The sequence below is a fragment of the Haliaeetus leucocephalus genome, unplaced genomic scaffold, assembly GCF_000737465.1.
Source record: "Haliaeetus leucocephalus isolate CR32 unplaced genomic scaffold, Haliaeetus_leucocephalus-4.0 Scaffold964, whole genome shotgun sequence".
NCBI lineage: Eukaryota > Metazoa > Chordata > Aves > Accipitriformes > Accipitridae > Haliaeetus > Haliaeetus leucocephalus.
The window spans coordinates 299824-313338 of record NW_010973400.1 but is presented as its reverse complement, the minus strand read 5'-3'; the positions used below and the strand labels follow the sequence as shown (position 1 = coordinate 313338).

Here is a 13515-nt window from a genome sequence, read left to right as displayed (position 1 = left end):
ACCAGAACCTGGGAATTACTTCACACCCGCAGCTTTTACAGAAGTAAATACTAAATTCCAGTCTTCATACATTGCAATATTAAGTGGCACCAGTATATTTACAGTGTTTTCAGTGCTGGAAACGGTACCCTGCTATGAACGGACCTTTTCAGAGAACACTTACTCAAATACTGTTTTATTAGTAGCATTTGCTCCCCTAAAAAGTGCTTATTGAGAAGTATGCTCTGCTGCTTCTAATTAGAAGTCTTAGATCCTCTGTATGGTTAGTGAGAGGTGGAAGACTCTGCTAGAAAGTGTTTTCAGTTCATGTGGTGTCTTCTGAGTATCTGTCCATGACTGACTTCAGTTGAGAGCCATGGGTAATTTAACTCCTAACTTGGGCACCTCAGTTAAGGGCCAGTAGTGAACTTGATGAAACAGCCAGAATGAACTCCGAAAAGGGCAAAGGTTTATTCTCATTCATTTTCCCACTGTTTCATGGTGCGATTTCAGCAGTTTTCATTAACCTGTATGTATGTAAAGACATACAGAGTTAGTGACTCGTTGTTCTTTCCTTGCTGAGCAGCTGATGAATGATCTCTTGATAACAGAAGGGAGGATCTGTATATAATTGCCAGGGATGACATACAGCGTGCTTAGAAGCTCAGTGAGACAAAATCAATTATTAAATCCCTCTGAACAGTTTGAGGTATTTCTGACTAAGTGAGGTAGATACACTAAAACTAGTATTTAAATTATTTTTCTGTATAAAACAAACCAGGGCCCATCTTGTGACTCTTCACAGCAAGTGGCAAAATACAGCTTATATTCCAACAGTGAATCCTCCTCCTTTCCCCCTAGCCCCAAACATGATTGTTTCACACACATCTTCTATTAATAACAGTTCCTGATCTGCGCTATTTTCTAAGCTGTGCCCAGACATCGTCTGGGAACATGCTGGCTGGTTTGGGCCAAAATCATTCCAGAGGACATAGTGAAAAGTTTTGGTGCTTGAGTCTAGGTCCTAGCCCAGTTTAGTTTACCAGTATGGAGGCTATGATGCAAACTGGAAGCAACAAGCATAGGTGATAAAAATTTTTCTACTAGTTTCACCTCTTTCTAGTTACAGAAGGCATACAAGGAAAAAATCACATGGGATAGTCAATAATCAGTGCCTCTGATATGATAAAGCTTAGGTTATTTCTGTACTGATACCATAGAGAAAACTTTGTCATACTCCTGTTCTGGCCATAGCTCAGCTCTGTGCGTGAGAGCCTACTTTACTGTGTTTAATTATGAATTTGCTCTTTTAGTCTAAGATGTCATTAATATTCATGTAACCAGTGTACTGGATGGGGATCTCTAGGTTTTGCTAAATTTATTCAACAAAGAATTAGAAGCGTGTACCTGGGCGGTACGTGTACGCGTGCGTGTGTGCGAGCACATGCATGTGTTGGACTTGGCATGTGCCCAAGGCAGTACCTAGACCTAACGCCTTAGAGGTAACTGCTCGGGAGTTGTCAAGCAAGATTAAATCTAAAATTTATTTGGTAAATGAATCTTATGGACTGCTTGCATGCTTTTATGCTTAGTTCTTAAAAGTACATTTGATATTTACATACTAATGTTTTGTATCTTTGGCACTAATGTTTTTACTCATATATGTCTGTGTAAAAGCAAAAAAAAAAAATTTTAAATAAAGTTCAAATAATGTTCATCTTTACCCTGTTGCATTTATGCTGCTGTGCTCTCACCTACATAAAAAAGCTGGCTGGGTCGTTGTATGCTTAAAGATGGCATTAAGTAGTTCTGCTCAACTGAACCATAATTTCTTCAGATACTGTGAGAGCAGTTCTGCCTGTGAACGTCTGCGCATTCTCCACGTGCCTTCACAGCCCTGCACACGTCGGCTTCCTTGAAGAACTCGATCCCTATCTGGATCCTCAGTATGCCTATGAAAAGTCTAGAAGAAGGTCCTGTGATCAAGAGTCTTGATCTAATCTGTTCTCAAATGATGAAAACTCAAACACCCCTTAGTAAAGTCGAGCTGGCAGACATTGCCATGATGCTGTTAGTGGCACTCGAAAAGTTTGCTTCTCCTAAGGGGCAAGAGTTCCTTCAGCCCATCAGAGAAAATTGAAGTGTATTATTTAGAATTTTAACAGCACGTTCACAGAGTTGCATACAGTAGCTGTGCTTTTGTTTGGACAACAAATTAAGCTCTGCAGGGAGCAAATTATGCTCCTCATATACAAAGGGTTTTCTTAGAAAATTAAAAAAAAATCCCTCTTTCTGTCACTTAGTCTCATACATTATACGTAACAATGAGAAGTCTGGAATGAAAGGAACATAGAAAATTAAATGAATCTGGTGCCAAAGTGAAAATTTGGGCACTAATAAATAGGAAATGTAGAAAAATTAAGTTGAAAGTGTGAAATCAAGTGCACGTGCCCCTGCCTCACAGCAGTATGTTGGGAGGGGGCTGTAGAAGATGGTAACAGAAGACTCTCTTGAACTAAGGAAGCACTAACGAACTAAGCCACCATCATGTTCATCGTAAAAAAATGCAAACTTTTCTACAAAGTGTTGGTTGTTTGGTTTTTTTCCTACCACTGTTTTTTACAGAAATAGTTTGGTTACCCAGAAAAGTAAGCTTTGGTTAGACCAGAGGATTGTGAATTACCACACAGTTGTTTTAAGTCTTTACTTTCACAATGTGTATGTCAATTTGAAGACCAGATCTGCAAACATTAACCAAATACATAATAGGTTTCTGATTTCTAAGCAGACTAATGTTAGGGTCCTTTAGTGCAAATGCAGACTTTGCCTGACTAAAAAGTAATAGAAATAAGTCATGTAACTTCCTGAATTTCCATTTATTGATCCATAAAATAAGTATGGTAAGACTTCTCTGTGGGACTTAATTCTTATAAAGCACTTTGAAATTTTCAATGATAAGATTTTCTATTAACTGTGTTTGTCTGTTCCCATTTAATATGCCCAAACATTTGTTTAGGATCGCAGGAGATCCATAACATAAAATAGAAGAAAGTGCACGCAGTATGTTCTTCACAGCAGGAGTGAAATAATTTTTTTGTCACTTGAGTTGATTCTTTAGTTCTTTTGCTGTCATGGAATCATGTGGGTTTGTTGATACTGAGCTGTGACAGACAGTTTGCTGATTCATCAAACCAAATGGCATCTTGAACAGTTGAAGAAGAAATTGTTCAAGATTTTAAAATATAACTCTATATTATATATATTGCATTGTAGTGTATTACATTGTACTATACTACACTATACTGTATTATGTATAATTCATGACTGAGCAAAGTGAACGGGCATGTCCAGAAAGTCCCGCTCTGGTGAGAGGAAAGCCCAAGCCAATGCTGTCTGGTTTGTCCTGTGTGTTTTCTTGGAAATCTGCTCAGCACAGCTGTGGTAATAAAGCAGGGAATACTTCCCTGACCCTCATTGTTTTGCCTGCAGGTTTCTGCATACCGAGTAACGAAATTGTGATTAATGTGGCATTCCGTGTCAAGGGTAGACTGTAGATTACCATTAAGTGCATCATTATGTTATCTTTGAAAAATGTACTAGGTTTCACCTGACAGATAATAGCTTTTCCTCTGCCAACACAACAGAGGAATAACAAACTAGTATATGGGATGAACTAATATATATCAAAAGAAGTATTACTTTTGACAGAGAAACAGCTTTTCCTTTTTGTAGGGTTTTGAAGGAATTTTAAGTAAAACTTCCGTGCCCGTTTTCTTTCCAGCCGTGTGATTTGGAGTCGTGCACGCAGTGGTGCTGTTGCTGCGGCGCAGGGGTGTTTGGCTGCGGGGTCTGCGGGCGAGCGGCAGAACTGTGCTTGGATGCTCCTTTACTGAGCATCGGCCGTGCGATGGGTCAGTTATAAAACATAATAGATTGCTTCCTTGCTTCTGCACGCTGATTTGATCTCTGGAGTTCCTCATGGGCTCCAAGTTGCATAACCGGCATGGGACCCGAGCCTTATGTTCTTTTTGTTGGTGGTTATTACATTAACTGTTTCTGCCCCCTTGGTGATTAAGAACAGATTATGCAACAGGAGCGAGGAATTTCCAACCCCTTCCCCGCTGAAAAGTCAACGTGAGCCTCCAGCGACCGCTGCTTCTGCCATTAAAGCAGAGCGAACCAGCGGGTTATTTCTGAGGAAGTTTCTCTTTCTGGTATTTTCTTCAGTGGATCAGAGTCTTGTTGGTTTAGAACTTCGGTAGAGAGATCTGAATGTGCCTGTGAGGTGTCGTGGGCAGGGACGGTCTGTCCGTCGAGAGCCAAAGTACGGGACTGAGAAAGCCTGGCTGTAATTAATGAATTCACCTACTCGGGGTCTCTTCTGAAACAGATCTTTAAAATGGCTCCTGCTCCTTTCTGTCAGTCAGCGTCTGCCTTTTCATGTCCTGCCAGCTTTTCCCTCCCGTTTTGTTTTTCTTAGCAAAATGTCACTCTGTATTAAGAGCAAGCGGCACAGTGTGACAGCTCCCTCCAGGCCCTCAGCTGCGTGAGCTCAGCACGGTGCGCACCTGAGGTCCCGAATCTGTAACCAGCATTTCTTGTGCGCAATCAGAACTGCCTAATTTCAAAAGTATTGAGCTCTTCTCATTGGCATCACAGGAGTTAACCGCTCTGAAAGTCGAGTCACTTTTTTGAATGCTGGTTGTAAGTGGCATCCAGTTTTTAAGCGTGGTGTTACGTCCTCAGTACTGTTGTTTACCAGTCCCTGTAACAAGTAGTATTACCCGCTCAAACTTCGAATTGTAGCTGATGAATATATTTAAACTCTTTCAGTAGAAGGCACTAATGAAAAATATTACTGTGGAGTTTTTTTAGCTTCATCCGATTTCCATACTTCTAGTGTTTTTATAAAGAAACCATTTAAATATTTTACAAAAAATCCTTTGCTGGTGTAGTTGAGACTATTAAATTGTGCAGTGATAAACAACAATTTATTGTAAATGTAATTGTTTGGCTTTTTGTACTCTGTTCTCATTTTAATCAAAACAATAAAACTTGCAACTTTTTCTGCAAATCCGAAAACATGTTGACATAACCATTATCCAGTGAAGACTTGAAGGTGCTCAGTTGTCACCTTGTCATCTTGTTTTAGAAATACTAAAAGCTGAATAGAAAGCCCAGATGTACAGCAATGTATGTGTTCTTTATGTAGGTAGTTTGGAGGAAGCCTTTGTTTTATTCTTTAATATTTATATGAAGCAGTGATCACATGAAGTGAATCATATTCATTTAGGGATCCTGCCTAAACAAAGCTGGGTCAGTGCCATGCTTTTGGGGAACGGGCATTTAATATTCTTTGCTTTGAGGGCTCACTTTTCCTGTGAAATAAGTAGTTTCTCTTCCTTCTGTGTTGTAAAATTTACTGTGCAGGTCATACATACCTGAAGTTGACCGACTGATCACTCTAGATACCAAAGTATATAAACAGTGACAAAAGTGAAACTCCAGAAGTCCCCACACCTTCCTACTGTGGTGTGTGTTGAAGGAATACGGGGCAGAACACATTGGGCTTCTCGGGCGGTTTGTCCTCTGGACACATGCTCAGGCCATGCCCCATTCATTTTTTCAGTGATACATATACTGCTTGACTAGGGACTAGGAGCTGCCTTGGCACCCACATCGAATTACATGACGAGCTTGCAGGTAATGTTAGCTTTTTGTTGTTAACAAGACGTAAAACTTCTGAGACACTGCATCGTATTACAGTCCCTTGAACCATTCAGGTCTTGAGCCCTATTTAATTGAAAGAGTTAAAAATTAATGATGAAAATAGAAGCAGCTGACTGGTGACTAACCCAAAGAACATCTATGCCTTACACGTTAAACTTTAATGTATGCATCATCCTGAGTGTTGAAATCTTGCAATTTAATAGCATGTTAAATAAATAATTGTTAAATAAGTTGAATGACAGTTTTACAAATACCATTTATTGTCACAACAATCAACAGTGACAATTCCAGTATGATGTAAGAATATATGTACTATTTTTAGCAGGTTGATGAAAGCACAGCAAGGGTAGGTGATACGACTCACAGCTCTCAGCAACTCCTGGGCACAGAGCGTGTTTGCCTTCAGTAGATTCACTGGCCAACTTCCAGTAGTCCCCAGACCTGCTTGAGTCTCTGTGACTACCGTCTCTAGCTGCCCAGCTCTCTGCCTTCCCATGTGCTTAACCGATAAAAATCGCTGGACTTTGGGGGTAGTTTTAACCAGGTGAATCTGGATTTCTCTCTCTAGTTATGTGTAATATTTTTTGTGTTTTGACTGATTGTTATCACAAGAAACTTCTATCATTAAGTGTGAGAAGGGTTTCTATAAATAAAGGGGTCATTAACCTTTACGGACTACTTAATGGTATATACTGTGGCATTCAGAGGTGTGACGATACCTGGTGCTTATGATGACTGGTCTTCTAATAATTCTGAAAGTTGTAACTTGAATATAATTCTCTGCCATCTCCTTGATTTCAGCTAGTGTAAATTGCATATAGATAAGATCATGGTATTTGAAAAGTAAAAAAATTATATAACTGTTGTTGAGCATTTGAATCTCATTAATTTCCTTCATTTTACCTGTATATTTCTACTTCACTTATTTGAAGACACAAACATGACAGACTTTTTTAATGAACATATGTGTCATTAGAATAAAGTATGTTAAATCTCTTGTATCTGCAGTTGCGTTGCTAAGAAGTTGAACTACATCTTTAAGCAATTCTGCAGTCAGATGTACATTTCAAAATCCTGGCTCAGGAATCTAGCAGTAAACTAAGAAATAGTTGATAAGTGTTTGAAAAATGTGAATTTTACATTTCTCTATTATTGTCTGCAAAAGATTAAAAAAAGAAAGAAATTAAATAAAATTATCCTCCATCTTACCATCATCTTTTAAATTTGTGTGTCATTAAAAAATGCAGGAATGCATGGGACATTGTAACAGCTTTCTTGGTTTGTCCTTTTTCCTCCAAGGTTTAGCAACTTCCCCCAGTGGTTAGTACAGCTCTCCAAGCAACTAATCCTGTATCTATAAACTGTAATGTCAAAGGATTAATGTGTGCCTGGGAACGCAGGTCAAATCTGCTTTAGATCACCACAGTTTGAGTTCAGCTCCTAGCTGAAATATCACGAAACTACCATATAATTTAGTACAAGTCTTGCATTCCTATTCTTCAGCTGCTGGTTGCCTTTAATAAAAAGAGGCCCAGGATTGATTTCCTTGCGAATGTATTTTTCTTTGTCTAAAACCAAAGTAGTATCAGCTGGAAAGTAGAAAGATTTCTTAAAATAGTTCTGTATTCGATATAAATAGCACTTTCAAAGTCTGCTTTTAAAATACTGTAGAAAGTACAGCATGGCAAGTTACTGATATTTCCTCAATTTCTTCTGTATGCTATGTTACAATGCCCAGATTTTTTAAGCATCTCTTGGTGGCACACCCTGCCTTCCACTGGATAGCTGCTGAGACCAGTGGTGCTGCACACAGATGCAGTGGCATACATTAGCTGAATCTCATCTGAGAGTAAAGACAATTATTTTTAAATATTTTTTACAAAAATCTGAATCTAATTTGTGCAATACATAGAATGATATATGCAGTAAGCAGACATATATAACTACATCTATTTTATTTAGTCTGAGTCACCGACAAGACACAGCAATTTATACCTAATTATCTGCAAATGTAAGATCCAGAATCTCTGTTACTTTACTTTCTTGATACTTATGTTAGGTACTGCAGTCGTGTGTTTTTGAGAGTTTTTCCTATATGAATTCTTGCAATATGGTTTTACTTCCATAAAAAAGTGGCAGGGATCCTTTTAGAATATTCGTTTGATCTTAACATTGAAATGTAATTGAGAGCAGGTATATTAATTTACTTCTGGTTAGTGTGGGTGGCCTTTTAATTAATTTCATTCTCTTTTAAGGCTACAGTGTATTCTATTATCATAACATAAAATAATTACCAGCTTTAGAATATGTCTATTTCACTATAACATAGAAAAAGCAGTATTGTGCACCACTGTACACATCTTAATGAAGGGGCTGCATGCTTAGGCTTTTGTTCTGACCAAGTTTACCTATATTGAACTGCAAATTGAAAACCCCACGTGTTGTCAAACTGTAAAGTTACTGTCAGAGTGGCTGACATTTTTTTAGTTTGTTTGTTTGGTTTACTTAGGGAAAATAGTTTAACAGATGAAATAAAAAACAATGTACTTCTGCTGAAATAAAAAAATCTGCCTGGACCAGAGTGACGGTTCCTGCCTGCTGCCCTCTGGTGGGATCGCCGTCCTCCTGGAGCAAGTGGCTGTGCTCGCGCTCCTGGGCACTTGTTTCAAAACCGATAGAACTGAGCATTTCATAACCACGTTCTTGTTTGCTTCGTCTTTCAAAAAATTCAACCTGGGCATGCCACAAAGCCTGCCTACACGTCTGAGGTGCAACGCGCCTGGAAACCCAACTTCATTTCAAGCAGAGACTCATTTAAAAATTAAGTCTCTTGGGCTGGGATGTGGTGCGGTAGGACTTTGCTGACAGTCATTTTCTCATGGCCTGGCAGGTTCTTCGCTCTGTGCTGCTGTTTCCGACGATAGAGCGTATGGCTCAGTCCCCTCAAGGAAAGCTGATGACCCCTTTGCTGTGCAAACTTCGTTACGTTCTGTACATGCCCGTCTACCTGCTGTCCTTCCTACCGGAGGGAGTCAAAGCCTCCCTGGTGCGGTTTGCCCTGCGAGGAATGAAGACCTGTGATGAATCTTCCATAACAACCTCCGTAAATCTTTTCAGCGTGGACTGCATTGGTGAGCACCTTCTTTTTTGTTACGCCAGCTTTTGTATTGTTCTTGTTCAGTGTTGATGTAGTTTGTGGGCAAAAGCTTAATACTAAAGCATGAGTAAGTTTTGAAGAAGGACAGGTCTAATCTTTTCTCAAATTAAGACCATGGGTACAGGAAAACCTCAAATGAGTCAATTAAAAAAAAATCTTAAGGGGAAAATAACAAATAAAATATTTTCCTACAGAATATATATTTCTTAAGAAAACTGACCTATACTACTAACAGTATCTCGTGATCGAAACACTGTTTTACAATCTGGTTTATGTTACTTATGTCTGCTTACTTTTTGCATTTCATTCATATTGGATGGTGAAAATAAATCAGTAATCAGTTTCACAAAGGGTTCTTTGCATCTGTTTTTTTCAAAGCTATGATTTAACCATCTGTATAGATTTTGTTATCTGAATTGGAATATTGGTAAATTCAGAAAAGAGCCTTCATCCTACAAAGACACACAGAAGTTACTTTATGCACAGAAGAATTTCAGCACTTTTTTGAGCATATGGAGAAAGGTAGAAGATTAACGTTCCTCCAGTGCATAATGTATGCATATTTTGCACATTCTAGCAAGAGAAACAGCTTTAAGAAAGGGAATAATTTCAGATAAATTATGTTAAGTTTAGAATGAAAACCAGAACATGGATTGTGCTATACTCCAGGTATTTTGGTAAGTTAGGAGTTGAAAACAATTTGGAATAGAATTGACATGCTAACACAGTAATAATAGCAAGAAGGAAGTTTTGATTGCATTAATAGTAGTAAAAACACATTCCTACATTTCCAGTTGTGCTCTGTCTTCTATCAGTTAAATTTTACCTACTAATCGTCCAAACAGATGTGCCAGAGTAACTCTGTGATTGCAGCGAGGTCCTATACCTCTTGCAGATATCTGTGGATGTGTTGGTCTGTATTGGAGGCTATAGCTGTAGGACTGTAGAGAGACTGAAAGCAGGATGGGCAGTGAGGGTTCTTACTGCCAAACCTAGACAGCCCTGTTTATGTTGTACAAACCTGGCATAACGACAGTCACTCCGCTGCAGTACCCTGTGCCTGACAAAATCAGGCTCCCAGCTGATAATGTGAACTTCTGACAGGAGTCCTGTGGTCTGTTGCTTCAGTTCCTACTAATTTATGACAAGTTTATGGTGACCCAGGAGAAAGCAAGCATGCAGTCATACGTACGCTAGGCTTTCAGGTTTCTTCCTTTGATAATTTAGTCTCAGAGAAAGGTATGTGAAGGTCTGTGGGGTCACATCTCCACAAGCCAGGAACCCTTCTCTGGTCCCCACAGATAAACTTTTACCTCTCAAAACTGGTTATCCACGTCCAGGGTTGTATTGGAAATGGTCCTTGGCCTGCATTAACCTCCAAAAAAGCGTGGCCAGCCATTGTTTGTGAGGGCTGTTTGGCTCAGGCCACAGCAGTGGCAGGAATAATTTAACAGAACGTTTTTTGTGTGCTGCTGTTGGAGCCTGATGTGCCGAGCTCTTTGGTCCTCAGGTAAATGAGCCTGGTTGGCGTGCGTGTGTGTGTGTGTGTGAGCCTGTTGTAATTTTCTGTGTGCATCAGTGTCTGATCCGTGTCTAAGCTGTAAGGTAAATTGAGGCAAGAAACCAGGCTGAAGGCTCTCGTGCTCATAGGATGTGACCTCTGCCTATGTTCAATTTATTGACTGAATTCGTTATACCAGAATGAAAACCCCTGTGAGCCAATGTCTTGTAAAACTTGCATTAACAGGCCTTATGGATGCAACTAGTTCCTTTGGGCTTGTGATATCATCTCTCTTGAGCAGAATTCCCCTTTGGTTTCATCTTTGGAAACTGATGATGTTTTACAGCCCGGTGACTCAGGACCACATGTGTGGATTAATAATCTTAGGGCTTTCCAGATATTGCCTGTTAACCTTCTCTTGGATTGTTTGCGGACAATAGAAAATGTAACCATTCAGCAAAAATCTGCTAAACTGAGCACAACAACTGAGTCTGTCTTATGGGACCACTCATCTGTGAGTTACTGAAGCCTCTGAATTTGTGGTAAACGTTTTTCTGATTGGTTTCTTGTCCCTTAATAAACTGCTAGATATGGTTCAGAAACGTTCAGCAAATGAAGTTGTTTCTCCTCTCCAGGAAGGTTGCATGTCAACTCATTAAAAATACACATATTGCCTTTGGCATGTACATCTGTTGCATTACTGTAATTGTAATAAAAGCTGTGATTAAAGGCAGAAAAGATGGTAAAAGTTTCCTTCAAACTAATACGTCCGTTAAAACAAACCAACCTGCCAGGGATTTGTTACCACATCCCAAGCTTAGTCACAACAATGTTTTCTCTCCTCTGAAAGGAAATGAGATTGGAAAACTTAATTATAGCGGAACTCTAAGACCGAGTGCTGCGCCCGTGAAAAGCTCCATTCAGTGGCAGCAGAACCAGGCCCTTGGTTGAAAGAGTCAGTGAAGGAAGAATTATATTACATATCTGTCCCACCATTTCAAATGATGTTTGTTCCTGCTTCTTATCCAAACTCATCTTTCCATCGCCCTAACTTTATAGTTGATGATACATAGAAGCCCCAGTCACGCAGCAGAAGGCATCGCGATGACACTGTGCAGAAAGGTAACATACCGTCTTGTCCCAAAGGGGAGGTAATACAGAAACAGGAGAGACAGCAAGGACTGTAAAGAAAACAGATTGTAAGGAAGGATGGGAAGACATGGTGTGGAAGTAGTAAAGGACCTATTAGAAATAAGCAGAGGGGTCTGAAAGAAGTTTGCCTACCTGGATTAAACTTTTAGCAGAAGTTTCTTAGGGCAGAAGAAACATTACAGTGAACAAACTAGCATTTGGGTACTTGTATTGTGAAACTCAGAGATGAATAGACAGAAAAATTGGACATGAGTGACCTTGAGTTATCTGAAACATTGTCACTCTGTTTATTCAGGCTAACAAAACAAGGATACCCCTATCTAGCACGGTGGTGGTTGTTCTACAAATCATGTACAGTCCCGCAACACTGGAATACTTTGGCACTCCAGCGCGTTGAAATTTGTAAACATTTCTTCGGTGACAGATGCCAGTAGCAGACTTACAGTGACAGTAAAGCGTTCTATCTACATGGGACAGGATTTATTGTCCAGCCGTTTGACTGGCAAACTTCCTCCATTTGTTTCTGTAAAATTTCCACAAAAGCACAGACATTACATAATGGGTAAACACTGCAAGGCTTTTTCAAGAGGCGGGCGTGCAGGTCAGAGGTTAACGTCTGGATGACAGTGAAGATACAGATAAGCACAATAGCAAGAAAAACCTCCAACTGGCCCAAACGCAGTGCGTCCTTTGTGATCTTGAACCTGTGACTTCCCCGGAGGAATCTCCCTGTTTGTGTAACCTATCTGGGGAGCGGGGGAGCCCGGGGAGCTGGGGTGGGAGGAGGTCTGCTTTGTGCAGTTCAGGCAGGTTGGGAAGGAGGGGACCCAGAAACCTGAAATGAGGGTTTCACATGGGTTCAGGCTGTCACACGAATGCAGGCTGGAGACAGTAGATTTCCAGTTTATTTTAAGCCTCCGAGAGATGTTGTAAGAAGACGAGGAACTAAGATTAAACTTCAGAGTTTGGATTCAAATTTTATCTTGTTCCAAGTGTGGAGACATTCAGATTTTGTGTGGAGTGTTTACATTTCCCTCATTTTACAGAGAAAAAAGGACTAAGACATTTTCAGACACTCCACTCTTATGCCAGCAGGACTGCATAGGAAGCGAGAGTCCTGACTGAGGTATTGAGGCTTGTCTCCCAGCAGTAGCTACCTCTCTCTGTTAGCTGTACAGGATAGCAAAATTACACCCCTGAAGTGCCATGGAGTAAAATGCTTTATCGTAGGTTAGAATTTGCATAACTGTCGAATAGCATCTGGGAGATAAATTTGTATCAAAAGCCAGTGAAACATAGGCTTCCAGTTGCTATGAAAATGGAACATAAGCTTTTACATTGGCGAAGTTATTTTAAAATTTTATCTCCAGGGAGCCAACTGGAAAATTTCATTCTGGGTTTGAATTATCCTAACATTGGGAGTTGTCATGTGTTGAGATCTGTTTCTGTTCCAATTCCCTTTTCTTAATCAGAGAGATTTTAAATATGACATTATGGGTGGTCTTCGTCTGACCACTGCAGACATCGTGCTGTCCAAATAGTTGGCATCCAAAGCAGGACAGGTGAAGAGATGACTGTTTCTCTTTACTGACCTCAAAGGGACCCTCTGTCTACTAGATACCTAAAATTGGAGGAGGTAAATCCCACTCTGTCTACTGGCTGCTCATTTTGCTGCAGACATCAGAAAACAATGTGATCTGAGAATTGTCCATGCAGCCTTTACCCTTGCTGCCAGGACAGTCAGGTATCCCATGCTTTGGCTGCACTAGAATTTATAGTTGCTGGTTTCTAGCGGGATTCCTGTTGTTTCTTTCCTACCTTCTTTGAAAACTCATTTTACATCTCCACCTCCATTTCCTGATGAGATGGGAAATTTTTGGAGAGTTCTTTTTTGGGACTAAAATGCCGTAGGAATACCCATCTAACTGAAATACTTGGGTAAGGACAGTGCGTGGTGGTGTATTCGTGGCACTCAATAGCGCCTCCACCTATTCTG

At 40.0% G+C, this 13515-nt stretch overlaps 1 protein-coding gene across 1 annotated transcript in view; it reads left to right on the top strand.

The window, feature by feature from the left end:
• LOC104842134 (chromosome unknown open reading frame, human C2orf43) overlaps positions 1–13515 on the top strand; it is a 125086-nt gene that overhangs the window by 77842 nt on the left and 33729 nt on the right. The window contains exon 5 of the mRNA XM_010584251.1: positions 8600–8840. Coding sequence (XP_010582553.1) covers positions 8600–8840 — 241 coding nt within the window. The remainder of the gene's footprint in view (positions 1–8599; positions 8841–13515) is intronic.